The 27,296-nt window shown below is 43.1% G+C and overlaps 2 protein-coding genes and 1 long non-coding RNA gene across 5 annotated transcripts in view; 2 read left to right on the top strand and 1 right to left on the bottom strand.

Annotated features, from left to right (window-relative positions):
- The window catches only part of urod (uroporphyrinogen decarboxylase), a 69,996-nt gene extending 62,714 nt beyond the window's left edge, over positions 1-7,282 (bottom strand). Inside the window, exons 1-3 of the mRNA XM_070886759.1 lie at positions 7,135-7,282; positions 3,154-3,266; positions 1,218-1,297 (exon numbers count right to left, since the gene is read on the bottom strand). Coding sequence (XP_070742860.1) covers positions 1,218-1,297; positions 3,154-3,266; positions 7,135-7,157 — 216 coding nt within the window. The 5' untranslated portion in view covers positions 7,158-7,282. The remainder of the gene's footprint in view (positions 1-1,217; positions 1,298-3,153; positions 3,267-7,134) is intronic.
- Positions 6,594-25,369, top strand: LOC139268512 (E3 ubiquitin-protein ligase HECTD3-like). 3 transcript variants are annotated; one of them, XM_070886763.1, is made up of 6 exons: positions 6,594-6,649; positions 12,715-13,038; positions 14,994-15,154; positions 18,183-18,275; positions 24,245-24,380; positions 25,250-25,369. In XM_070886763.1, the coding sequence occupies exons 2-6, from the start codon at positions 12,721-12,723 to the stop codon at positions 25,367-25,369; spliced, it is 828 nt and encodes a 275-aa protein (XP_070742864.1). In that variant the 5' UTR covers positions 6,594-6,649; positions 12,715-12,720. The 3 variants fall into 3 exon arrangements, with proteins under 3 accessions (XP_070742864.1, XP_070742861.1, XP_070742863.1); XM_070886760.1 differs by lacking the exon at positions 6,594-6,649 and adding an exon at positions 7,424-7,543; XM_070886762.1 differs by lacking the exon at positions 6,594-6,649 and adding an exon at positions 7,550-7,638.
- LOC139268513 (uncharacterized) lies at positions 18,293-20,349 on the top strand. Its single transcript, XR_011594044.1, has 3 exons — positions 18,293-18,866; positions 18,984-19,146; positions 19,383-20,349. It is a non-coding gene; the product is annotated as an uncharacterized lncRNA (long non-coding RNA).
- Positions 25,370-27,296: the final 1,927 nt, after the last annotated feature.

The raw sequence follows: 27,296 nt of genomic DNA, 5'->3' as shown, positions 1-27,296 counted from the left end.
AGAATTAGATTTTATATTAAGAACAAGATTTTTTTTAAATCCTTACTTAAAGTAGAAAGGAATTGCCCAGTATTTTTTTTGTGATTGATATGGTCAGATTGTATACAATAATTACCCAGTGTTAGCTTCTCACCAGCTCTGATGGCAAACTACCAAGCAAATCAAGAAAGCACAAAGGACTAGGTGGCAGTCATTCAGAATATTGCCCTCTAACTTCTCAAACTCTTACCCCTTCCCACACAGTTTATCACAACCCAAACTAATAAATAGCAACGCACAACCAGAAGGATGAGGAGATAACAGCTTAAAATAAGAATTTGCATTTATATAGTGTCTTTCATGACCCCAAGATGTCCCAAAGCACATTAAAAAAAAAAGCACTTGATTGGCTGTAAAGTGTAGTCACTGTTGTAATATAGGAAACGCAGCAGCCAATTTACTTACAGCGAGGCAATGTAGATAGGAATGAGATAACAACCAGATCATCTGTTTTAGTGATGTTGGTTGAGCAATAAATATTGGCCAGGACACTAGGAGAGCTTTCCTAGTTTTCTTCGAATAGTGCCACAGGATCTTTTATGTCCACCTGAAAGGCCAGGCACGGTCTTAGTTTAACATCGCCTCTGAATGACAGCACATCTCCGACAGTGCAGCACTGGAGTGTCAGCCTAGATTTTGTGCTGAAGTCTCAGGAGACTTGAACCCATGACCTCTGACTCAGAGACGAGAGTGCTTCCACTGAGCCTTGGCTGACACCTGTCCATCCTCCCAGAGGCAAGTATGATGGTTAAATATATTTGAAAGATACTTAGTTAAACCCATGGCTGAAATAATTGTTTTTCAACTCATATTTTCCCTAACTCTCTGAAAAACATATCGCCCTATTTGTCACAGTAATGTCAAAGTTTTGTAGTGCGAGGATGGGAAAAAGGGAGTTTTCCCTTTCTCGTCAATCCAATAGCTTGTGTTTTTATCCTTTTCCATATGATTTAACCAATAAGGGAATTAAGGGTTACGGGGTGCGGGCGGGTAAGTGGAGCTGAGTCCACGGCCAGATCAGCCATGATCTTATTGAATGGCGGAGCAGGCTCGAGGGGCTAGATGGCCTACTCTTTTTCCATGTTCTTATGTTCTTATGATTGGAGTTTAAACTCTCCAATTTCTTAATTCAACAGGCAGAATTTGTTTAAGGCTTACAAAATGTTTGACTAACTCACCTGCAACGTCAACTCACAGCAGATCGCCGGAGACCGACAGGTTGCGAAGAAATCCTGAGTTGCTCGTGTCTCTCGGAATTCTGTGAGAAGGGACAGAAATGAGCTTATCTACCAAAGTAGGATCCATGCTCGTGGAATCCATAGTAGTACTGGGACTCAATCATCAGGAAGTAACCAAAATATCCAGGGTCATTGCTATCACTGCCCATCATTTCACTTCTCAATTTTAATAGCTATTTGAAGAGCTGTGGGGAGGCAGAATGGGTAGGAACAGTAGGACCTGGCTTTGTATCTGCAATCCCTTAAATGGACAGCTGTGCTGTGACGGAGATACTGGCTGTTCCTGCATCCCACCTATTGGTCAATTAGTTGCAAAACAGTACTTTGTTGAGGTCTGGAAGCTGCGTGAAGGCAGCCAGAATGCTGACCAAAGCACCGTGGATCAGGAGGCACTTCAAGGGGCTGAGAAGCAGAATAGAAATGTTGTAGTTAAAAGGAATTTGATAATTAGGGGGATAGACAGCATCCTCGGTAGTGGCGACAGAGTCCTGAAGGGTGTGTTGCCTACCCGGATGGTCCCAGGGTAAGGAACATCACAAAGTGGCCGGCAAGGAACTTGAAGAACCAATAATTGTGGTCCAGGCCGGGACCAACAGCATATGAAAGAACAGGGAAGACGTAAATTTAGCTAGGAGCTAAATTAATAACCAGGACCTCAAGGGTACTAATAGCCACATGCCAATTGACATAGGGACAAATACATTGAAAGAGAAAATAAAAAGAATGCTGTGTTTAAGACTCCCTTATTACACTCTGCTGACAAAATAGCAAATTACTCCTCAGCAGAACACATTTATTTCCCAGTATTTCATGTATTGGAATCCACTTTCTCCCTCCTCCTCGACTAATGGGACTAGATTTCCGGCGAAAACGGTAGTTTTATGCCAAAATTTTCGCTGCGCTACCATTTTTAAGCCCAACTTTCGGCCTTTACATTTGCATAAAGTCAGTGTTGCACAAGGATTCGCAGCGCAAACCGCGAGTTTCAGCAACTTTAGTACAGGGCCGGTAGCACTGCGAGAGGGGGAGATGTTTTTTTAAAAAAAAATACATTCCTAAAACATTCAAAAAACCCTTACCTATACTAAATCGCTGAGAAATAATTAAAAAATAAAAACTTTAACTTATCTTTTTGCAGGTCTTCATACTTACCGCTGCTGCACTGACAGATTTGACCCTGTCAGTATTCAGGGCGTGGTACAAGGGTCGAGAAAGTGCCAAAAGTACGACGGTAATGCAATCGGCAGTGTTGCATGTCATTTCACGTCGGAGCACCTCTCCCCAGTGGTACGTGGAAGTGCTGACACAAAGAGTTGCCCGAGGATCCTGCAGACCGGGTTTTCACTGCGGAGGGTCAAATCGTGGCAAAAGTCGCCGAAAATCCAGCCCATAGAGTGGGTAAGCATGTTGCTGCGCAAGGTCTGCCAACGTCACTCTAGAACATGTTACTAATTGATATACAAATTCAGCTCGGCGCAAGGGATGCCTCATCATTTGTCACTGACAATATTTTGTCATTGCCTGTAAGAGGTCTTCACTTGGGACCTCTCCCAAATAGCCCAGCTGAGTTCAGGACACCTTGAAAGTTGCCATATTTGTTATATACCCCATTCTCATTACAAGGTTCCCTGTCATCCACAATTATTGTGATAAGGTTGCTGAGCCTTGGCTACAGACATTTTCAGACTGCACTTTACACCAGGCTATGGTACTTCAAAAAACATCAAATCCAGTTGAACTAGTTAAGAATCTCATTTGTAACTTTTAGGTCAGGCATAACAGCATTGATCATAATACTGCATATGTACAATGAGACGATCTCACCTGCACTGTTCTGAATGACACATATTGTAAGATTCATGATTCTGTTCCTTACCTGGGAGATACCTTCCTGCCTGCCTCATACACCAGACAGGGACATAATCGGTCACCTCGCCCCATGCTGCTTTGAGGAATGTGTCATTTTTCAGTGGAGGAAAAGCTTTGGAGCTGAAATCAATCAATAATCACTTTATGAAATAAGTGTTAACCAAAGCAGGGACATGATCATACAAGTTGCTAATAATGAATAATTAATTTAGTAGATAGAAATTATCAGTGTTAGTAACAAGGTAGCTTTTCCATTAAAACTCATTCTCGATCACATTTGCTCTTCATTGTAAAATATTGTGCATTAGGTTGCGTTTACTATAGTTGGAAGAAATGTTACAGTATTCAGGTTAGTTTAGTTAGAAAAACCATAAAGATTAGCATAGAAACATATTCATATGACATTCTTCATTCCACTGTTTTAACATAGGTGCTACCTCATTTAAAAGAAACAGGTAATGCTTCGATTAAAGCATCAGATAGAGCAATGTCATACAAATGCATTAAGTGTTCCTGCGCTAATAGCATCAATGGTCATTTCCAGTCTAAAATGCTCTTTCTAGTTATTTATAAACCTGGTGTGTTCAACCTCGGAAGCAAACTATCAGAGTCGGAGTGAGTATAGATGGGCGCCTTGAGACTAAAATTAGCATGACCTTTAAATTGCACAATGAATTGATTACCAAAATCTGATTCTTGCTTTAAGCATTTCCTGGATTAAACCCAGGAGGTAGATCTTCCACAGATTAAGTATGACGATAAACTAGAATAGCATCAATGTTTCTTTCACCATTACAACATGCAGCCCCTCCCCAGGTTCCTATTATCCAAAATAACTTTATATAAATATATACAGTAAGCAGATCAGTGTACATTGAGTTACTGTCCCATAGTGTATCTATAAGTGGGATTTTAAAATAACAATTCTGAGAGATTTGCTGGCAAGTGGAAACAAGCTGGTCGATACTAACCTTCGGGGTTAATGAGATCATAGGATGTCATGCTAAGCAAAATTTTAAATTCTTACATTTCAAAAGCTGACACTATAATAATTATATCTTCATTGTAGATACTCAAAAATACATGCCATTCCCTCTCCTGTAGTCTTGTTTTACATTTCATCCTGGTTGGATAGGAACGGCTTCCTAGCTACTAATCAGACCCCCTCCAACTCCCAACAAAACAGCAGAGCAGTCACATGTGGAATTGTGATTATGAATCAGAACCCTGCTCTATGAGGAGAGATTGAGTAGACTAGGCCTATATTCTCTATAGAGTTCAGAAGAATGAGAGGTGATCTCATTGAAATATATAAAATTCTTAAGGGGCTTGACAGGGTAGATGCAGGGAGGATGTTTCCCTTGGCTGGGGAATCTAGAACTATGGGTCACAGTCTCAGAATAAGGGTTCGGCCATTTAGAGCTGAGATTAGGAGAAATGTATTCACTCAAAGGGTTGTGAATCTTTGGAATTCTCTACCCGAGAAAGCTGTGGATGCTCAATCATTGAGTAGATTCAAGACAGAGATCAATAGACTTTTGAATTCTAAGGGAATCAAGGGATATTGGGATAGTGCAGGAAGGTGGAGTTGAGGTAGATGATCAGCCACAGTCTTGAATGGTGGAGCAGACCTACTACTGCTCCTATTTCTTATGTTCTTATGCTCCATAGAATAGCCTGTTGAAGTTAGAGTATATGACATCTCCCTGTTGCCCACATTTAGTTTTACTTTTAGGACACATCATATGCACAAAATATGCACTCACAATTTTCATGTTTAAAAACCAAGGCAATAAGATAATTATATTCAATGACCCAAATAAATTATGCAGGATTTTGAATAAATCCTGGTGTTCTGAATTAGTACTCACCCATATGCTAGCCATATTATTAAAGCAGTTACATATAATTATATCTGGACTGCAGTTAAAGAATATATCTGTTGAAAGGGATCAACACCTCAATATTATTTTGGTCAACCAGTACAGAAGTAATGTTTTGACAGTTACAGTTCTCAATTTTACATTTCTCACAATTACGTCAAGGATTTAAATTTCAATCTCTGATATACAAATTTCCTGATGTTGTTAATTAAATGGTATTTACATTTGCAAAAGAGGATTTGGAGCCTTTTTGGGTAGGGAATATTAGATTGCTTTATTTAAAAATGTCACAAGTATTAAAGTCAAAAAAATCCCATCATCAAATAAATAACTCTCAGTGCAGAGAGTCTTTCAAAGCTCATTTGACATTCTTAATTAAAGCATACTTTTAATTTGTTCATGGCATCCCGCTATCACTTTCAGGACACCACCTTTAAATAGAAAATTAATTTTAATTGGTAAACTGTCCTGACGCTTAAAATCGCAGATAAGCAGCAGTCTTTTTTTATTGCATTAACGTGGATTTTTGTCATGGAGACACAGGTTCAGTTTGAGTGGCACTAAGAATATGTTCTGTTCTGTGCACATGAAGTGCATCTGAACATTTCTAAGAAGCATCCAGCCTGCAACAAACTGATCTTATCTACCAAGACAGTTAACTGGTATGATGATGATAGAAAAGGAGGACACTCTTTGTTCCAGATAAAAGAGGGCGTTGCAAGTCAGCTAAATGCAGAGTCATGTTCCTGGGAAATGGACTGTGGTGGGCAATGACTACAACAACACCCACCAATGGCTTAATTTAAGAGTAGAACTTGTACAGGCCACAGAGCTCCACAGGAATCATCTACAAACTACATCTAAATAAACGTCCACCAAGACATCACATGGAAATGTCACCCATCAATAATGCAGCATCTTGCCAGCTGGTTATCAGTAATGCCACTTCCGACTGCCACAAAAAAGGTGCAAAACTGAATCAAATCTGCACATAAAATGAAAAGACATGATAAAAATAGCTAGGTTTTGAACAGATTCAGATGACAATGATAGACTTCTATTCTTGTATTTTATGAAATGATCTGAACTTCTATTTGGTCAATTCTCTCATCACTTCTTAATATCCATTACCCTTATACTGGAAGATAGCTTCAAATACATGTGGAATGAGAACACCATGTTTATTGTCTTTGAAAGGCCAGAATATTAACAGTACTCATCATAACTGATTGACAAAATCTGCATTCAAGTTGCATTTTCATGCAAATGTTATGGCCTTTGATAACAGCAACATTACATATAACATAATACAATCTGCAAGCATTTTGCCAATACAAGAAATATAAAATAGGAAGGACTTGTCAAACACTGTAAAATAGACACTATATTTAAAATAATTATTGAATCACGTTGACCAAATAATTATTAAAACATGTATAACATTTACTAGTTTATAAACGTTGCCCTATAATCATTTACATAACGCCAGTGTCAAAGGTCAGGAGTGGGTTCATGGTGTGGGGTCATGGTGCTTCAGCTTGAAGCCGAGTTGGGCCACAACTCTGCAATTACGCAACATCTTAGCATCAGTGTGAAGTGAAAGTCTCTCAGATTTTGCAGGTGTAGTGTAAACACAGTCTAAATCTGATTAATTGGGAACAATATTGTCTATGTGGTAATTATTGTAGTTATTTTATTGATGGGACGTTTATACTATATTAATAATCGAGCTTGTTAAACTCGCTGAAGTGGGGTGGAGCGAATCGTCACCTTTCGATCACCAAAGTACAGAAGCAGTTGTCCAACTAACTAACTCGGGTCTCTCTCCACAGATGCTGCCTAGCGTTTGCAGCACTTTCTGTTTTCATTCCACATTTCCAGCATCCACAGAATTCTGCTTTTTGCGCAAAATGACTCGTTGTGTTTGTATTAAAACTTTGAAATTAGGATCGCGGCGGTCGGTTGGCCCGAGATTGGCAGCCTGCGTCACTCGCCCGGTGAGCCGCGGGCGGCTCCGGCTCGCCGCGCCACTCACTGCCGGGGGACCGCGCTCCGGGCCACCGCCACCGCCACCGCCGCTGCCGCTTTCCAAAGGTTGCACTTACCCGGAATAGTCGCCCTGCTCCATGTCCGCCTCCCGCTCTTACGCGGCCTGGGCCTCTCCTCCTCGCTCCGCACACAGCGTTGCCATGGTAACAGGGCCTGCCTCCAGGGCGAGGCACGTGGCTTCGCCCAGCCAATCAGCGTCGCCCGGCGGGGAGCAGGCACGTGATTTCCAGGGCCGCCTCCCTGGGCACGTGCCTACGTACAACCAATCAGCGCCGCCCAGCGGAGGTGTGTCACGTGGCTTCCATCCCCCGATCACCAGGACGGGGAGCACGTGGCTCCGTCCTGCCAATCAAACGCCGGCCGGCGGCAGGGGTCACGTGTCTCCCGGAAGGACCCTTCGGGGGCGGGCCATGGCACGCCTGTGAGGAGGAAACCCAGGAAGAAGGGGAAGAGCTAGGGAGCAAAGTAAGTAAAAAGGGGGATGTAAACCAGTTTAGGTGGGAGAGAATGAGACTAAGACACACACATGCATTAGGGGGAGGGGGATTCAAGGCAGGCAGGTAAGTGAATGACTGTAACTAATGGCAATTAGCAAATAGGGCAGAGAACTGGAGCAGTATTGTGCAAAACAAATGGAAAAATGCTGAACAACGTTTGTTTTGTAGAAATGACTAAGTGTGGGAACAGCTGAGAATTTTGATTATTTTGGCGCCTTCTGCGAATACCAAATGTTTTGGAAAATAATCTTATGTTTTGAATCATAACATCCCCGTTGAGATAAGCTTGAAATTTGGAATGTAAATATTGTAAATTACAGTCTCAAGTGTTTTAATGTGAAGTTCTGGCCTTTCTTGACTCGAGCTGTACACTGTTTAGAGTTGCCAAATCTGGTTGGATGTATTCCTGAAGGTTTTATCGCATAACCTCTTCCAGCCGGCCCACCCAGTCAGTCTTTTATCCCATCTCCAGTATTTTTATAACTAATAAATGTTTAAAAACACTTTTTAATGTCCCTATGATTTTTCAACTGGGTTTCTCACTGCAGTGTCTAAGAGATTAATCTTTAACTCCTGGAGACTTCTTGACAATCCTGAGAGGTTGTTGACAACCCTATGTTGAGTTCTCGTCCTTGTTTTCAAATCTCACCATGGCCTTGCCCCTCCCTATCTCTATATAATCTTTTCCAGCTCTCCGAGGTGTCGGCGCTGTTACGTATGTTAACTGGGTTTTACCTGCCACCGGAGGGCGTGACTGTCTGAGTCCTAATGGTCACTGGCAGACACGTGCAAGCTGTGTATATAAGGTTGGCAGCCATGTTGAATCCTCACTTTGAGAATAAATAAACTGGAGTAAAGTCATGCCTGAACTAGTTCACTGTACTTAGCCTTGTGGAGTTATTTGATACTTAACAAGCTCCTCTAATTCTGTCCACTTGAGCATCCCTGATTATAATCACTCAACCATTGATGGCAGTGCCTTCTGTTTCCTTGACCCCAAGTTCTGGAATTCCCTGCCTAAACCGTCTTTCGAATGAGATGTTAAACCAAGGCCCCATCTGCTCTCAAGTGGATGTAAAAGATCCCATGGCACTATTTTGAAGAGTAGGGGCATTATCCCTGGTGTCCTGGCCAATATTTATCCCTCAATCAACATAACAATAAAACAGATTATCTGGTCATTATCACATAAGAACAGAAGAATTAAGAACAGGAGTAGGCCATCTAGCCCCTCGAGCCTGCTCCGCCATTCAACAAGATCATGGCTGATCTGGCCGTGGACTCAGCTCCACTTACCAGCCTGCTCCCCATAACCCTTAATTCCCTTAGTAAGGTTAGAAATCTATCTATCTGTGATTTGAATACATTCAATGAGCTAGCCTCAACTGCTTCCCTGGGCAGAGAATTCCACAGATTCACAACCCTCTGGGAGAAGAAATTCCTTCTCAACTCGGTTTTAAATTGTCTCCCCTGTATTTTGAAGCTGTGCCCCCTAGTTCTAGTCTCCCCGACCAGTGGAAACAACCTCTCTGCCACTACCTTGTCTATCCCTTTCATTATTTTAAATGTTTCTATAAGATCACCCCTCATCCTTCTGAACTCCAACGAGTAAAGACCCAGTCTACTCAATCTATCATCATAAGGTAACCCCCTCATCTCCGGAATCAGCCTAGTGAATCGTCTCTGAACCCCCTCCAAAGCTAGTATAGCCTTCCTTAAGTAAGGTGACCAAAATTGCACGCAGTACTCCAGGTGCGGCCTCACCAATACTCTGTACAGTTGCAGCAGGACCTCCCTGCTTTTGTACTCCATCCCTCTCGCAATGAAGGCCAACATTCCATTCGCCTTCCTGATTACCTGCAAACTAACTTTTTGGGGTTCATGCACAAGGACCCCCAGGTCCCTCTGCACCGCAGCATGTTGTAATTTCTCCCCATTCAAATAATATTACCTTTTACTGCTTTTTTTCCAAGGTGGATGACCTCACATTTTCTGACATTGTATTCTATCTGCCAAACCTTAGCCCATTCGCTTAACCTATCTAAATCTCTTTGCAGCCTCCGTGTCCTCTACACTACCCGCTTTCCCACTAATCTTTGTGTCATCTGCAAATTTTGTTACACTACACTTTGTTCCCTCTTCCAGGTCATCTATGTATATTGTAAACAGTTGTGGTCCCAGCACCAATTCCTGTGGCACACCACTAACCACTGATTTCCAACCTGAAAAGGACCCATTTATCCCGACTCTCTGCTTTCTGTTAGCCAGCCAATTCTCGATCCATGCGAATACATTTCCTCTGACTCCGCGTACCTTTATCTTCTGCAGTAACCTTTTGTGTGGCACCTTATCGAATGCCTTTTGGAAATTTAAATGCACCACATCCATCCACCATGCTCGTTATATCCTCAAAGAATTCCAGTAAATTAGTTAAACATGATTTCCCCTTCTTGAATCCATGTTGCGTCTGCTTGATTGCACTATTCCTATCTAGATGTCCTGCTATTTCTTAATGATAGCTTCAAGCATTTTCCCCATGACAGATGTTAAACTAACCGGCCTATAGTTACCTGACTTTTGTCTGCCCCCTTTTTTTAAACAGAGGCGTTACATTAGCTGCTTTCCAATCCGCTGGTACCTCTCCAGAGTCCAGAAAATTTTGGTAGATTATAACGAATGCATCTGCTATACCTTCTGCCATCTCTTTTAATATCCTGGGATGCATTTCATCAGGACCAGGGACTTGTCTACCTTGAGTCCCATTAGCCTGTCCAACACTACCTCCCTAGTGATAGTGACTATATCAAGGTCCTCCCTTCCCACATTCCTGTGACCAGCAATTTTTGGCATGGTTTTTGTGTTTTCCACTGTGAAAACCGAAGCAAAATAATTGTTTAAGGTCTCGGCCATTTCCACATTTCCCATTATTAAATCCCCCTTCTCATCTTCTAAGGGACCAACATATACTTTAGTCACTCTCTTCCGTTTTATATATCGGTAAAAGCATTTACTATCTGTTTTTATGTTTTGCGCAAGTTTACTTTCGTAATCTATCTTTCCTTTCTTTATTGCTTTCTTAGTCATTCTTTGCTGTCGTTTAAAATTTTCGCAATCTTCTAGTTTCCCACTAACCTTGGCCACCTTATTCGCATTGGTTTTTAATTTGATACTCTCCTTTATTTCCTTGGTTATCCCTTCTCTTACCGCCCTTCTTTTTCACTGGAATATATTTTTGTTGAGCACTGTGAAAGAGCTCCTTAAAAGTCCTCCACTGTTCCTCAATTGTGCCACCGTTTAGTCTGTGTTCTCAGTCTACTTTAGCTAACTCTGCCCTCATCCCCACTGTAGTCCCCTTTGTTTAAGCATAGTACGCTCGTTTGAGACACTACTTCTTCACCCTCAATCTGTATTACAAATTCAACCATACTGTGATCGTTTATTATTTCTGTCTCATTACACAGGACCAGATCTAAGATTGCTTGCTCCCTTGTAGGTTCTGTAACATACTGTTCTAAAACAATCCCTTATGCATTCTATGAATTCCTCCTCCAGGTTACCCCGTGCGATTTGATTTGACCAATCGATATGTAGGTTAAAATCCCCCATGATTACTGCTGTTCCTTTTTCATATGCCTCTATTATTCCCTTGATTATTGTCCGCACCACCGTGAAGTTATTATTTGGGGGCCTGTAAACTATGCCCACCAGTGACTTTTTCCCCTTACTATCTCTAATCTCCACCCACAATGATTCAACATTTTGTTCATTCAAGCCAATATCATCTCTCACAACTGCCCTGATATTATCCTTCATTAACAGAGCTACCCCACCTCCTTTCCCTTCTTGTCTATCCTTCCGAATTGTCAGATACCTCTATGTTTAATTCCCAGTCTTGGCCACCCTGCAACCACGTTTCTGTAATGGCCACCAAATCATACCCATTTGTAATAATTTGTGCCGTCAACTCATTTACTTTATTTCGAATGCTGCGTGCGTTTAGGTATTGTTTAAATACTAGTTTTTAAACCATGATTTTTAGTTTTGACCCCTCCTGCAGCCCCTTTATATTCATACATATTGTCCCTTCCTATCACCTTGTGGTTTACACTTACCCCAGTGCTACTCTGCTCTGTTGCCTCCTGCCTTTTGCATTCTTCCTTGGGGTTCTGTTCATCTGAGCTCTCACCCACTCTGACTAGCTCAGAGCCCTCTCCTGGGTTCCAAATACTCCTTGTGTGCAAATTGGCTGCCACGTTTCGTACATTACAACAGTGACTACACTCCAAAAGTACTTCATTGGCTGTAAAATGCTTTGAGATGTCTGGTGGTCATGAAAGGAGCTATAAAAATCCAAGAATTTCTTTCTATGCCTCTCTAACTCTCTTTTCTCCAAGCAGCTCCTTCAAACCTATCTCTTCGCTTGCCCTAATTTTTCCTTATGTGGGTTGGTGTCAAAGTTTTTTCTCATAATTCTCCTGTGAAGTGCCTTGACGTTTCACTCCATTTAAGGCGTTATATAAATACAAGTTGTTGTTTCACTGTCTAGTTTGTGTATTGCCCTGTATTCTGTATTGTCTACCTCCTTTTCCCCCCACCTTAGATGTGTGATGTTCCTAAAACATGCTGCTGCTCATGTTAAGTTTTGATATATTTTGGAGTTTATATAGAGCAATTTGATTTATTTGCAGTGGCCCATCTGAGAATATCTTGTCTTCAGCAGACTTTTAAAGTTATTTGTGTATATATGTACCCTTCTGTGAGAGCATGCACTCTCTTCCACCATTTTCTGCTGTCCACTCCTGCAGCTGACCACCTAAAACGCTATTGCCAGTGCTACTTTTGGCCACAGGCCAAATGTAGGTTCCTCATCTGACTTCATGTATAACTTTTCATACTTATGCATGTTTTAAATAAAGTAAGCGGTGAAGATTTGCGAGACGCCATAGTGGAGCTCTGTAAGACAAGGGGGTGGGGGGGAGGTAATTAAACCAGGCAGATGCTCTGGGTAAGTACTCTTAGTATCTCCCTGCAAAATTACTTTTACTATCCTTGATGCAATTGAAACTGAATTTGTGGTAAGAATACTGTTCACATTAACAATGATGAGTCAACATTCTTAAGTGTTTTTGTTAATTTTAGACTGCGATGAATCCCGAAAATCCGCACCACATTCTGGGAAGGATCAGGTTTCTGATTGAGTGCATTGATTGCTTCAGGAACAGCAAACCTTTGCCAGAAGCCTTGTGTTATGTCCCGAAAGAAGTCTTGTATAAGTTTTGGAAAGATTCCACCTTCTCCAGTGCACCATTGGGGCGATCTCAGTACATTGTTGCAATCTGGCAGTTGGCCTCCCAGCCTCAACGCAAAAAACTCTTTGATATTGAGTTAAAGAGAGGGACCTGCATCAAAGCCACGGGAGAGGAATACTGCAACAGCCATGGTCTCTGGGTGAAGCTCAATCAGGTGAATTTCCTGGCAGCCATTGTTTTAGTAGAGTAATCATGAAGTCATTTTAGGGACTTTCTTTCTAATCCTGTGCATTTCATAGAGTAGTTTTACGCTGTTTTGAGATTGTTTCATTGCCAAAGGGCTTTAGGTGCTAGATGTCATTTGATACATTGAGCAATAGATCAGTGAGTGAGGACAAAATAATTCTAATGCTTCTTGCCTTACTAAGCTATCTCAGACACAGCGGGATTTTGGTGAAGCATAATGGCGGTATCACCACCTCTCGCAGAGAATGTTTCCTGCAGCACTGCAAGTCATTTCAAAAATGAATTGTATACAATATAAGCAATATGTAGTATAATCATTGTACTTGTAGTATTAAAATTACAGCACAGTTATAAGAAATCGGAGCAGGAGTAAGCCACCTGGTCCCTCGAGCCTGCTCCGCCATTTAACAAGATCATGGCTGATCTGATCATGGACTCGGCTCCACTTCCCTGCCCGCTCCCCATAACCCTTCATTCCCTTATCACTCAAAAATCTGTCTCTTTCCGCTTTAAATATATTCAATGACCCAGCCTCCACAACTCTCTGGGGCAGAGAATTCCATAGATTTACAAACCTCAGAAGAAATTTCTCCTCATCTCAGTTTTAAATGGGTGGCCCCTTATTCTGAGACTATGGGCCCAAGTTTCCACATGATTCGCGCCTGATTTTTAGGAGCAACTGGTGGAGAACGAACTATTTTAGAAATCGCAATTCTCCACATTTTTTTTTCTGCAGTTCTAGTCAGGTAGAACAGTTCTAGTTTAGAACAGAATTTTTTCTTCAAAAGGGGGTGTGTCCGGCCGCTGACGCCTGATTTGAAAGTTTCCACAGTGAAAACTTACTCCAAACTAAAGTAGAATGGAGCCAGTGAAGATTTTTGTAGAACTGAAAAAACCTGTTCTACACATTAAAAAATCAGGCGCAGGTTACAAATTAGGCGCCCAGAACGAGGTGGGGGGGGGAAGGAACTGATTAAATTCGACAATAAATCCTTATTTATACTTCTACAAATATTATACAAATAAATCCAACCTGAATAAACATTTATAAGCCAAGAAAAGATTAAATAAAACATCTTCCTACCTGTGTGAAAGTGCTTCAGCCAGGGAGAATTCTGCAGCCGGTCGTGCCGCGGGGAGGGGAGGGAGGGAGGGGGGAGGGGGAGGGGAGGAGGGAGGGAGGGAGGGAGGGAGGGAGGGAGGGGGGGAGGGGGGGGGGGAGGGAGGGAGGGGGGGAGGGGGGGGGGAGAGGGAGGGGGGAGAGGAGGGGGGAGAGGAGGGGGGAGGGGGGTTTCAGCGCCGGGACCTGGCTCCGCCCCCCCCACAGCTCGTGCTGGCTGCGCCGAGGGCCACAGGTCGTAAGTAGGTGGAGAATACCGAGGATTTTTTTAGGCGCGAAAAACGGGCGCCCAGCTCGGAGGGGCGCCCGTTTTTTTTCTTGTGGAAACTTGGGCCCTATGTCACCCATGTACTTCTATAATTAATCACATGATGGTAGCATGTCTTTGAACCAGTGTTTTTTTGTGGAATAGACTAAGAAGTTATACAGTCATGTACCAAGGTTGTAGAACTATAGGTACAGCACATGTTAAGTGCACGGTACTGATTTGCTTATTTTGTATCCTTAGTGGACCAAATCGGCTTATGCCAACTGCCCCTGTGGCCAATTACTACTGGTTTGTGTTCAGTTTTGTGCTGTGGGCTGGCACTAATTTACTTGAGACCATTACAGTTGACAGAGAATTTGTTTTTACCAATTATATTGGGTGAATTTGAACCAACAACTTGGATTTATAAAGTAAATAAGAGTTAGTGTTGTAACTACTTGCACTACCCAATCTCTCTCATAATCAGAATTTTGCTTTGAGATGAGGGGTGAATTAGTCATTTGAATGATAACTGATTCTCTCAATGATGCTTTAGGAGCAAATACAAGAGTACAACAGCAACTGTCAGAGCACAGAAGGCTGGATTCTTCTGTGCAAGCAGCCTGAAGGTGGTGAGCGACTTGTGCCGGTGGAAACACCAGAGAGGCTTCAGAAACAGCAGCAGCTTTTTGGCTATGACTACAGACCATGTACCAGGTAAATTAAAATATTATCCTGCGACATTAGATTAATGTAACTAACAACAAATCTTGTCTGTGTAGTTAATATAGTTTATAGATATGTAGCAACAACAACTTGCATTTATAAAGCACCTTTAACACAGAAACATCCTGTGCTACTTCAGAGGTATAATCAAACAAAAATGGATGCTGGGACAAAGGGTGATATTGGGAAGGGTGAGCCAAAGCTTGGTCAAAGGGGTCTGTTTTAAAGAAGGTCTTAAAGGAGGAGAGTGAGGTGGAGAGGCAGAGATGTTTAGTTGGGGATTTCCAGTGCATTGGGCCTCAACAGCTGAAGGCACGACTGCCAGTGGTGGGTGCAAAGGGAAGGAGTGCAGCAAAGTAATTGAGTTTTTGGGGGGCGGGGGGGGGAGGGGGCGGTTGGTATTGTAGGGCTGGAGGGGAAAGGCCATGAGTTAATTTAAACACAAGGCTGAGTATTTTTAATTTGAGGCGTTGGAGGAGGGGACCAGGAGCAATGTAGCTCATTGAGCACAGGGGCTATGGGTAAGCGGGAAATGGGCACCAGAGTTTTGGATCTGCTGAATGGGAGAGTGGCCAAGGGAGCATTAGAATAATCAAGACTGGAGGAGACAAAAGGCACGCAGGAGGGTTTCAACACGCAGGGGCAGAGGCAGGTGATGTTATAGAGATGGAAGTGGTAGAGAGGATTATGAGGTCGGAAGCTTGGGATGGGTTAAATAGGATGCCAAGATTGAGGCTTTGAACCCACAACCTTCTGACTCCGAGGTGAGAGTGCTGCCAACTGAGCCAAGCTGACACTCCTGATTATGATTAGATAAAATCCTTTTTTTTAAAAAATGTTCTTCCTCACTCAGATTTTCTGCTCTAGTTCTCTTCCTCTCTCGAGTGGGATTGACTTCCTCTTTGAAGTAACGGGTACTTTCCGGTACCTCACCCAAGTTTCTGAGAGTCTGAATACTGATTCTTGGCAGGCTTGCTCGTTGAACCTTACTTTGTCCTCCACCCACACACGTCACCGTTCTCTGGCTAGTACTTTGGAGCAGGAGCGCTGGCCACTTTTTTGGCTTGCCTAACTCTGTAATGGCACTGCCAATAGTAATCCCTTGCTCCTTTCCCCGCAGCTGAGATTATCTAATGCATCACAGACTGAGGGGATTGAACCTGGGGCCTTCCTGATGTACGGCTCCGATTATAATTTAAAGCATGAATGCTAAATCGCTTAATTCTATGAAGCACATTTAGAGCGAATTTCACTGATTTATATACAAGATAAGTTTTCAGTCTGCTTTAGGGATGGGAGATCAGTAAAAGGCCATTCTCGTCTTGCAAAAAATGAGATGATTGATCCATGGATAACAAGTGCATTAATGACCTCCGGTGGCAGAAAATGTTTACTGCAGCTGACTGGCCTTGCATCCAAAAGCACAGCTCAAAATCTGAGGATACTGTCCCCCTCCCTTTCAAAACCACCATTACCCCACAAAAGTAAACCACCCTCTCTCACTCTTGCAAAGTACAAGGACTGAGGGTTCAAGTGTTTTTTTGGGGGGTGTGGGATGATGGTAGATTTGAACGGGGGCAGGGCAGGACAGTACCAGAGGTGCGAGGGAACCGTTTACAATATCAGCTAGCACGGGGGCTGGAGGCCAACCGACCGACATCACTTGCAGACCATGTTAATACCCCTGATGACCTTGAATCAATAATGCCCTGGCACCCAGACATGCAAGGTTGCTCATTTACTCCTTAGCTTCTCGGGTCTTCACTCCAAAAGCATGTCTCAAGTCCCGATAAGGCAGGACATCTTTATGTTCCCCCATAAGGAGCCGTCGCTGGGTCTGTAGCCTTGATGGCTTATCTTCTATTTGAGTAATGTTTTGTTTGTTTTAAGGCTTCATGCTTTAATTAACATTAGCATTTCCTTTCTCAGCCTTCAGTCTGACTACTGACTCCATTTTGAGGACACATTTAAGGCATTTAGTAGGCTATTTCTTCTATGAATACAAGCTAATATTGTGAAATGGAAACAAAAGATCATCTTACAATTCTAATGCAAAATTCATGGAGATTTAGCAGCTAAATAAGCACCTCGGGGAATTTTAGTACAGTACATTAAAGGCACTATATAAATGCAAGTTGTTGTTTGAATGTATGCTGTTGAAATTGGCTGATGTAGCATTGTAATCTGCTTCTTTCTCCCACTTCCTCCTAACATCTAGTGTACTTCACAATAATGTACTGGAATTTCCAGTTGTGCTGTCCATGCTGCTGTAATTAAATTGCTGATGTGCTGAGGGCACTGAAGGCCAGTGTTTGTGAACATCTATGAAGGAAGTTCAAGACTTTCAATTTGCATAAATAATTGTTTTACCAATTTAATAAAATTGGCAACAATGAATGTGAAAGCTTGTACATTTTTTTTCATGAAGCTAATCAGGAAGGCAAATGAAATGTTGGCCTTTATTGCAAGGGGGAGAGAGTATAAAAGCAGAAAAGTCCTGCTACAACTGTACAACGTATTGGTGAGGCCACACCTGGAGTACTGCGTACAGTTTTGGTCTCCGTATTTAAGGAAGGCTATACTTGCATTGGAGGCTGTTCAGAGAAGGTTCACTTGGTTGATTCCATAGATGAGGGGGTTGATGTATAAAGATGGGTTGGGCCTATATTGGAGTTCAGAAGAGAAGTGATCTTATCAAAACATGTAAGATAATGAGGGGGCTCGACAAGGTGGATGCGGTGAGGATATTTCCACTCATAGGGGAAACTAAAACTAGGGGATGTAGTCTCAGAATAAGGGGCCGCCCATTTAAAACTGGAAAGAGGAGGAATTTCTTGAGGGTTACAAATCTGTGGAATTCTCTGCTCCAGAAAGCTGTGGAGGCTGGGTCATTGAATATATTTAAGGTGGAGATAGACAGATTCCCCATAACCCATGGTACAATTACTGATTTTTCATTATTGGCTGCACTAAAAGTTTTAAGACGCTATTCTGAAGAGGTTTTTGTTTTTTGCTTTAGATGGGAGCAGGTGGTTGATGCACAATATTCATTATATCTGGGTGCAAAACCCAAGGTGGCTGACCGGGATGATGCTGCAGTGCAAAAGCTGAGGTGGGAATGTAGTTTGTCTATTTATTTGTCATGCTGAGTAACATTTTTTGGGGGGGGGGGGGGAATATTGGGATCAATTTTCCCCAATGTTGTTTTTTGGCATATTGCCAGAGTTAGACCCGTTTTTCTTGGCCCCAACTATTCCAAAAAAAGTAACCAGTTTCTCTTCCCCACCCCATGTCTGCACCGAAAAAAAAAAAACGATGCCGCCCCTTCTGCGCCTGCGCGGTAAAAGGACATTTTTGATGTGATTCCTATGGGCGCGCATGTCCCAGTCTGCATTTGGCCATTTTTAAAGAGCCAGTTATGTGTGAGAACTTTCATTCTCATTGGAAAAATCAGAGCTGCAATACAAGATGCAATGCGGCACAAGGACCAAGAATTTCTTACAGGATGAAATGGAGGCACTAGTTACTGTGATTGAGGGCAGATGGCACGAGCTGGACACCAGCAGAGGTCAAATAAAAATTCCACCAAAATAAATGAAAAAACGCTGGAACGAACTTGCCGATGATTAATGTGCAATGGTGACCACCCTGAGGTCTGGAGGCCAGTGCAAAAAGAAGTGGCAGGGCCTTGGTCAAGTAGTTAGTGAGTAATAATTTCATTTATTCAATGGAATTGCAATTGTAAATGTGACCAGCTGTATATGTCCCACCTAGCAGAAAGACACTCTCTCTCTAAAATGTTATACTTTCATCTTTGCAGAAAAAAGTAGCACACAACAAACTAGAAAGAACTCGAACAGGAGGAGGCTTGGCAAATCTGCAGCCATTGACACCCTTGGAAGAGAGGGTTGCTACTTTAATGGGTCCTGCCTGGAAAAAAGCAACCACTACTGCATAAGCTGGGCTCACACTGGAGGGAGAAGGTAAGTCTTGCAAATTCCACAGTCTGGCTTTGCTAAATGTTAAGTACTGCGCGGGCTAGCCATGCCTCAGTTCCTGGGGATGTCTCCGTCAGCTACGCTTCGGTTGATGCAGTGTGCTATCTTTCATCGTGGTCCTTCAAATGAGCCTGCTGCCTGTGCTGTGTGAGCCTACTCATGCCACCCACCCTGCCCCCTCCTCTGCTGCTAACCATTTGTCTGTTCTGTTATATTTTCAGAACTTGAGGCCAACCCTGACGATGCAAAAGATGATTCAGATGCGGACGAGCCTGAAGAGAACATCTTCCAACCCACCTTCCAGACCAAGAGCACAGGGAGGGAGGGGGAGATGATGGATGAATCCCCCATTGTTGTACTCGCTCTGGAGGAGGTGCAGATGCTGCCCATTGAGGTGCCAGCTCCTTCCTTGAGTGGTATGAGTATTGGTGGGACATTCCATGGTTTCCCACTGTCCGATGCTGGGGGTCCCAGTGGGGTGCAGCGAGGCACACCCAGGGCCCCATTGTCCCAGGCTGCGGGTCCCAGTGGGGTGCAGCGAGGCACACCCAGGGTGAGGAGGGGAAGGAGAGCTCGAGAGCGTGCTCCTGAGGTGCAGGATGTAACAGATGTGGTTCAGATGATGGCAATGAGTGCAGAGAGCATTGACATTACCCGATCACCCCTGGACACCATCAGTGGGGTGGATGATGAGGTGTTGGGAGAAGTAACACTCTCGAGAAATGGGAACACTGTCCAGGAACGTGAGGGAGGGAATGTTGGAGTTAGCTGCTGCAATAAAGGAACAAACAGACCCCACGGCCATTGACTGAATCAACTGCCAATCCCCAGACCAATCTCTAAAGAGGCCCAAGCCAGGGCCTCCACGTGGGGAGGGGGGTGGTGGGGGTGGGAGGCCTGCTTCCCCCCCCCACCCCCCAAATTCAAGAAGTGCGCATTACCCAAGATGTTCGCAAGAATAAGCTTGGAACCAACCCAAGAAACACTGCACCACTGCCTGCGGGCAGGGGTGGAGTTACCAAGCGCAGTGGACGGTGTTAGAATAAGGTGGAGGAGAAATGGGCGCAGCCTCTCTTTGCTGTTGTTGTTACTGTTGTAACTTCTCAGATTAATTTTTTTTTTGTAAGTTATGTAAATTTACAAGTTTAGAAGTTTGTAAGTGATCTTAACTAAAAACTTTAAATTGATACCAGAATATTTTTAGTTAAGCACGAATATGTTAAACTTTTGAATAAAATATATTTTACATTATAACAATCATTTACATTATTCCATTATTAACAACTTTTTGAAGTAAAGGAACAAATGGAAATGATTCATCAACACAACATTATAGAACAGGTCCAAACAATAAGCATATGGTCCATTGGGGATAGTTGCTGCTGAGCCTTCAGGCAGCAAAGCATTCACGGATGAACTGCTGGCACAAGGCTCGAGCAATCGTTAAAGGGACACGACAGCCCGCTCTCCTCTGCTGTTGTGCTCTGGGCTCAGGTAGTTGCATGGCTTCCTCGTCCTTCTCATCAATATCTGCATCTTCCTCATCAGGTGGGTCTTCCACTACCAGCAGCTACTACCTCATGGTGGCTAAGTTATGCAGCACACAACAGTGAACTGACTGACACTATCTGGAGTATTGCAAGTAGCCTCCCAAATGGTCCAGGCATCGGAAACGCTGTTTCAAGATGCCAATGGTCCTCTCTCATGCTGCGTGTTGCAATGTGCGACCATGTATTCCTGGTCAGCTTTCGTCCGGGTTACGCATAGGGGCGTCCATAAGAACATAAGAAATAGGAGCAGAGTAGACCATTTGGCCCCTCAAGCCTGCTCTGCCATTCAATACGATCATGGCTGATCTGATCATGGACTTTTTAACGTGTGGTGATCATTGCACATCAGCCACTACATGGGCTTGACAGAGCTAGGTTTTTATCCAGTGGCAAGGGTTAATCAGGATGACTGGAGACCTGCTCTGCTACACGGACCTAGTGCGCGCACATCGCAGTGTGGACTGGCCCGTGCTGTCCCTGGAGCTTTGGCTCTTCTGAGCCCCGTACCCTCAATTACTGCTCCTCTGCCACAATCTCTCGCTGCTCCTCCACCACACGGCGACCATAAAACCATGCTGACCCTGCTTGATTGAATCATGCTTTTCCAAATGTCCCGCTACTGCTTCCTTTAATAATGGATTCCAGTATTTTCCCAACGACAGATATTAGGTTAACTGGTCTATAGTTTCCTGCTTTTTGTCTGCCTCCTTTTTTTAAATAGGGGTGTTACATTTGCAGTTTTCCAATCCACTGGAACTGCCCCAGAATCCAGGGAATTTTCGTGGCTGCATTGGTTGTAATTTACCATCTCTGCAGCCACTTCCTTTAAGAGGCTAGGATGTAAGCCATCAGGTCTAGGGGACTTGTCATGAGCCAGGTGGTGAGGCTGTACCCGTTGTCTCCCAGTAGCCAGCTCTGCCCTGCCAGCTGCTGCTGAAACATGGCTGATATAACGCACTTGTGTAGGATGAACACATCATGGGTGTTCCCAGAGTATTTCATATCAACTAACATGATGCGATGCATGTTGTCACATACGAGCTGCACATTAATGGAGTGGAAGCCTTTTCTGTTCCTGTACATCTCTGAATCCTCAAGGTGCTCGCAAGGCAATGTGGGTACAATCAATGCAATCAATCCCCTGTACTTTTTGGGAAGCCAGCAATCCTGGAGAAGCCCACCGCCCTGTCATGCATTGCCTGAATGGTCATGGGGAACTTTATGTTGTCATTACTCCGGGCATATAGTGCAGCAGTCACCTGCCGAATGCAGATATGCGTTGCATGTTGAGAAATGGCGTGCACATCCCCAGTTGTAGCCTGGAATGATCCAGATGCATAGAATGAAAGTGCAGCTGTAACCTTCACTTCAACTGACAAAGCAGTCCTCCTGATGCTTCTAGGTTGCAGGTCTGCTTTTACTAACTCACAGATCTCAGTTACCACTTCTTTACGGAAACGCAGACTTCTAACACAGTCTGCATCACTCGGAAGGAGGTACGAACGCATGTCTTGATATACCCGATGTGGGTAAGGTCTCCTGCCCATCACCCTACGTGCTCTGAGGTTCCTCATGCAATGACGTTGAATCAATTGTCGTCTCCGCAGCACCATCATGCCGAAGGCTTGCACAAGATATGGCGTTGTTAATATTGCCCCCATGATTAAGTTGTACCTTTGCAAGAAGCTCAAAATGGCAGGCAGGACAAGGTTCTTTGTTCTCTCTCCCTGAGGTTGACGCTCTAGTATGAACCACACCCAGGTCTGAGCAGGCGCAATGATCGGGAACCCCACCTCTCCGGGCTTCATTTGATGAGTAGTGTAGGCTTTTCGCCTTCCACAGCCCCCACCTCCCCGGCTTCTCATGCCTTCCGCAGACCCCCCAGGGTTTCTTTTGAAGCCGAGCCCTTGTGTCCGGGCAACGCTCCGACCCTAAAGCCCGGTTTGGAGACATTCGGTGGTGGTGTATCAGCTTTAAAAAAAAAATGAAAACTTAGATAATTCCATTAAACTTCCATTTCCTGCATTTTAAGTTTTAAAAATTTAAGCTTGATTTATGGATATTTATGTTCTTGACTCCCTCCAAAACTGCATAAAAACAATGGCGTCTTTCTGCACCGATTTTTTTTTTTTAATGTGCGCTGCTTTTTCTTAAGTGCCAGAAGGGTTTTCGGGAGTGGTCACATACGCCATCCGAGAATAAATTTAAATTGGTCAAACTTCCATAATTGTTAAAAACTGGTGCAGACATCTGGTTACGTCCCCTATGAGGGTTAAAAAAAAAACTAACCTAAAAAAAAAACTAACCTTAAAAAAAAAAAAGTGTAACTAACTGAGTCACACTGGCGCACAAAGATTGGGGAAACTTGGATTTTTAAATTTAGGCCAAAAAAAGCGGCGCGTGCAAAAAAAAAACGGCGCAAATCACTGGGGGAAAATTGAGCTCATTATTGTGGTGCAGCGTGGTGGAATGAAGATGGTTAAACCATGATACCCACGTGCTAAATTTCAATGTCCCCTGTAGGGAAGGAGGGAAGTCATTATTCTGACCACTCTGGTGCACCTGTTAATAGCTGTGGGGACCCATGAAAAAGAGGACAAAATATCACTTTAGGGGAAAAAAAAGCCTCGCTTTCAAATATAACGCACATTTATGCAGTGAAAATTAAGCTGCCTCCGGTGCAGTTGAATATGACTGCATACGGGACTGCTTGTAACCTAACCATATGCTGTAGCTACAGGGCTATCATTGGCCATCATTTAGCATTGCCAGACATTACACACCTTTCTCAAATGAGGCAAGCTGAAGGGGGTAGTCCCAAAACTCCCAAGTGTTGCAGGTTTGCCAGACTCATTGGAGGCCACATGGTTGATGACAATACAAAAAGGAGGGTTTGGTGCTATGACCATAATCCATCTAATAAAATAGTTCTTTGATTTCTTTAAAAGTTACCTTTATTTCCCCTTCCCCCCCCTGCCACTTTCCCTCATTTCTCTGCTAATGTCTCACACCAAAAGGGTGGGCTGGCTTCCATGTCACTACCAGTTTCACTAGAAGGCTCATGAGAACAGCTCAGGGTGTTTCATCCTTTGATTTCAATTTTCCCCTTGCTGTAATTGACTGGCATCTTCTTGCTGCCTGTCTACAACTGCACTGATGGGAGTGCGCTGAGCATCTCGAGGCTCGTCGCCGAGAACGTGCAGAAATCAAACGCAGACAGCGGAAGGAGTATGCAGAAAACCAGACTCCCCACCCACCCACCCTTTTCTTCAACCACTGTCTGTCCCCCCTGTAATTCCCGTATTGGACTGTACAGTCATCTGAGAACTCACTTTTAGAGTGGAAGCAAGTCTTCCTCGATTTTGAGGGACTGCCCATGATGATGATGGCACTGATGAGATTGGGAGAACACCGTGTGAAGTGCCACTGTAAAGAAGCTCCTCTGCACTGACATTGTACTTTGTTTTGTCTAGAACGGTTCTGTAGTAAAAGAATAGATTACCCTGAAGTTTAAATTGTATTATTGGATGCAGGTACGTTCCTCCCACCTGGACATTTGAGTGTGATGAAGACTTGGTGCATTACTTCTATGACCGCATAGGGAAGGAGGATGAGAACTTGGGCAGTGTCAAACATCTGGTAGACAGCATAGATGCTTCTTCTTTCTCGGTAAGCTAATCGCCGTGTAGCATAGTCTGGCACCAATAGAAATGAGCTTTTCCTGCACTGCTTTATGCGAGGAGACTTTTAAAAAAGACTGATTTGCCTCATTGTTTTCCCAATAAATTATTTATCTTGGTGAATCTGGATCATTCATTTTTCAGACACTTAAAGTTCCCTGCATTTGAATACTTTTAAGGCTCTAATCTCTCCTCTGGGTTCAGATGCCTATGCAAAACCCTTCCGTTAGAATACTGCCGAGTGATGCCTCAAATATCTTTTTCTGTGCGCAATTTTCTTTCTCGTAAAAAATGTTGTTTACTTGCCCAGAAATGGTCATAAACGATAAACAATATAAACAGCAGTGTCTATTAAATGGAGAGGTGAGAGGGAAGAAAAGGTGTAAATACCCAAACTAGCATTATTGTGCAAGAGTGATTCCACTTTTTAGTTTACCAATGAGTGTGTGTAATGTATCGGGGGATTATGGTTAGGCTGGCCAATCGGAGGACAAGGCAAAGGGGTAGACTATCTGATACAGCTTGCTAAACTGATCTGCGATTTTATCAAACCTTCAAAGTTGTTCCTTTTGAAGAAACTTGTTTTTATGCTTCAAACGTGCTTTGTGAATCACAGTGTAGCCTGTCTCTGATAGCATCCATCACAAAATGTGAAAAGATGAACAAGTCAATATAGGAATGTCTGAAGTATGAATTAAGTTTAAAATCCAGTGTACTTCATGAATTGAAGGCAGTGATTTTGAGTGAATAGACAACTAGTGACTTAAAGTTTGAATATGTTTTGACTAGATGGAAGCACCTCATCCATGTTAACCAATCATTAATAGTTTTTTCATCCAACAATTTTATACCTAACAGGATGAAGCAAATGTGTGGTGTTTGACTGATGGAGACAATGACACATTTTGGGAGAGTGAGGGCAATCAGGGCCATCACTGGATTCGGCTGTACATGAAGAAAGGCACCATTATAAAGTAAGAAAATTCAAATGATAAATTGATCACTTGACACTATACATTGAAATGTTTCATATTACCCATTTCAGGACTAATATGTGGTCTGATGTGCAACAGGTCAGTTTAGTGAACATGCATAATTTCTAATAGAAGGGTGTTTTAATCTTGGGTTCATTTCAATCCTATAGATTAAAACAATGAATAAATATAATTAACTACTAGAAGATTTGCAAATAACTTTCTGATGTTTTTATTCCTTTTCTCTTTTCTCCTCTTTTCCCTTTTTCTCTCCTCTCTACTCTCTTCGTTTTTTTTTACAGAGAATTACATAGAATATGCAGCACAGAAACAGGCCATTTGGCCCAACCAGGCCATACCAGGATTTATGCTCCATTCAAGTCTCCTCCTATCCTTCCTCATCTAACGATCAGCATAACTCTCTATTCCCTTCCCTTTCACATGCTTATCTAGTTTCTCATTAAATGCATCATCTATACTATTTGTCTCACCCACTCCCTGTGGTAGTGGGTTCCACATTCTCACCACTCTCTGGGTAAATAAGTTTCTTCTGAATTCCCTATTTGATTTCTTGGTGACTATCTTATATTGATGGCCTCGAGTTTTGTGCTTCCCCACAAGTGGACACACTCTCTCTCTGTCTATTCTATCAAACCCTTTCATAACTTTAAAGACATCTTTTAGGTCACCCCTCAGCTCTCTTTTCAAGAGAAAAGAGACCCAGGCTGTTCATGACTAGCATAATCTCGCAGTTCTGGTGTCATCCTTCTAAATCGTTTTTGCACCCTCTCCAGTGCCTTGATATCCTTTTTAGAATATGGCACCCAGAACTGTACACAGTAACCAAGGTTTGCTACAAGTTTTGCATAACTTCTCATTCTATCCCACTAGAAATAAATCCTACGGCTTGGTTTGTTTTTGTTATGGCCTTATTGACCTGCATTGCAACTTTTGGTGATTTGTGTATTTAAACATCCCTTTGCTCCTCTAACCCATTTAGATTCTTTTGCAAACAATATGTGACCTCTTTGCCAAAATGTACTACCTTACCCATATCTATGGTGAAATTCATTTGCCAATTATGTGACCATTCTGCAAGTTTATTAATGACCCGGATTTTGTGGTGGTAATGACGGTGAAACTGTCAGCATTCGCCATCATTACCCATCTAAAATTGCCTGGATTTAGCGCATGCAGGATAAACGCGGAAATCCTGAAATTGTGGTCAGTCATTCACTGCTTCGCCACCGGCTGTGCTGTGGAACTCCCCATAGCTGGCAATCAGTGGAATCATTTGAACTGACAAAAACATAAGCTTTTCCAATCTGATATCGCAGTTAAACACCCCATAACAAGTTAAGCCTTGTTGGAATAGGTGTAACTGGGATTTTAACGTCATTTCAAATGCTGAACAACACGTCTGGCCCTGAAAAACTAATTTTATATTTGTGGAATGTCAAAATGATAATTACTAAGATTTCTGAAATACATATGTTTTAAGTTTGATGTTTCGGCTTCTACCTTTTTTTTATTTGTTCATGGGATGTAAGCATTCCAGCATTTATCGCCCATGCCGAATTGTCCTTGAGAAGGTGGTGGTGAGCTACCTTCTTGAAGCACTGCAGTCTGTGTGATGAAGGTACTCTCAGTGCTGTTACGGAGGGAGTTCCAGGATTTTGAACCAGGGACAGTGAAGGAATGGTGATATACTTCCAAGTCAGGATGGTGTGTAACTTAGAGGGGAACTTGCAGGTGATAGTGTTCCCATGCGCCTGCTGCCTTTGTCCTTCTAGGTAGTAGAGGTCGCATGTTTTGGAGGTGCTACCGAAGAAGCCTCGGGGAGTTGCTGTAGTGCATCTTGTAGCCATGGTACGCTGGTGGTGGAGAGTGAATGTTGAAGGTGGCGGATGGGGTGCCAATCAAGCGGGCTG

The sequence above is a fragment of the Pristiophorus japonicus genome, chromosome 8 (genome assembly GCF_044704955.1).
Source record: "Pristiophorus japonicus isolate sPriJap1 chromosome 8, sPriJap1.hap1, whole genome shotgun sequence".
NCBI classification, from domain to species: domain Eukaryota; kingdom Metazoa; phylum Chordata; class Chondrichthyes; family Pristiophoridae; genus Pristiophorus; species Pristiophorus japonicus.
This window is presented reverse-complemented; position numbering and strand designations above follow the sequence as displayed.

Bases quoted from the DNA above. Each gene is read 5' to 3' on its own strand.
- LOC139268512 (XM_070886763.1), top strand. From the start codon at position 12,721: ATGAATCCCGAAAATCCGCACCACATTCTGGGAAGGATCAGGTTTCTG. The intron at 18,276-24,244 runs GTGGGAATGTAG...TATTGGATGCAG, and splicing joins GCTGCAGTGCAAAAGCTGAG to GTACGTTCCTCCCACCTGGA. The intron at 24,381-25,249 runs GTAAGCTAATCG...TATACCTAACAG, and splicing joins TAGATGCTTCTTCTTTCTCG to GATGAAGCAAATGTGTGGTG.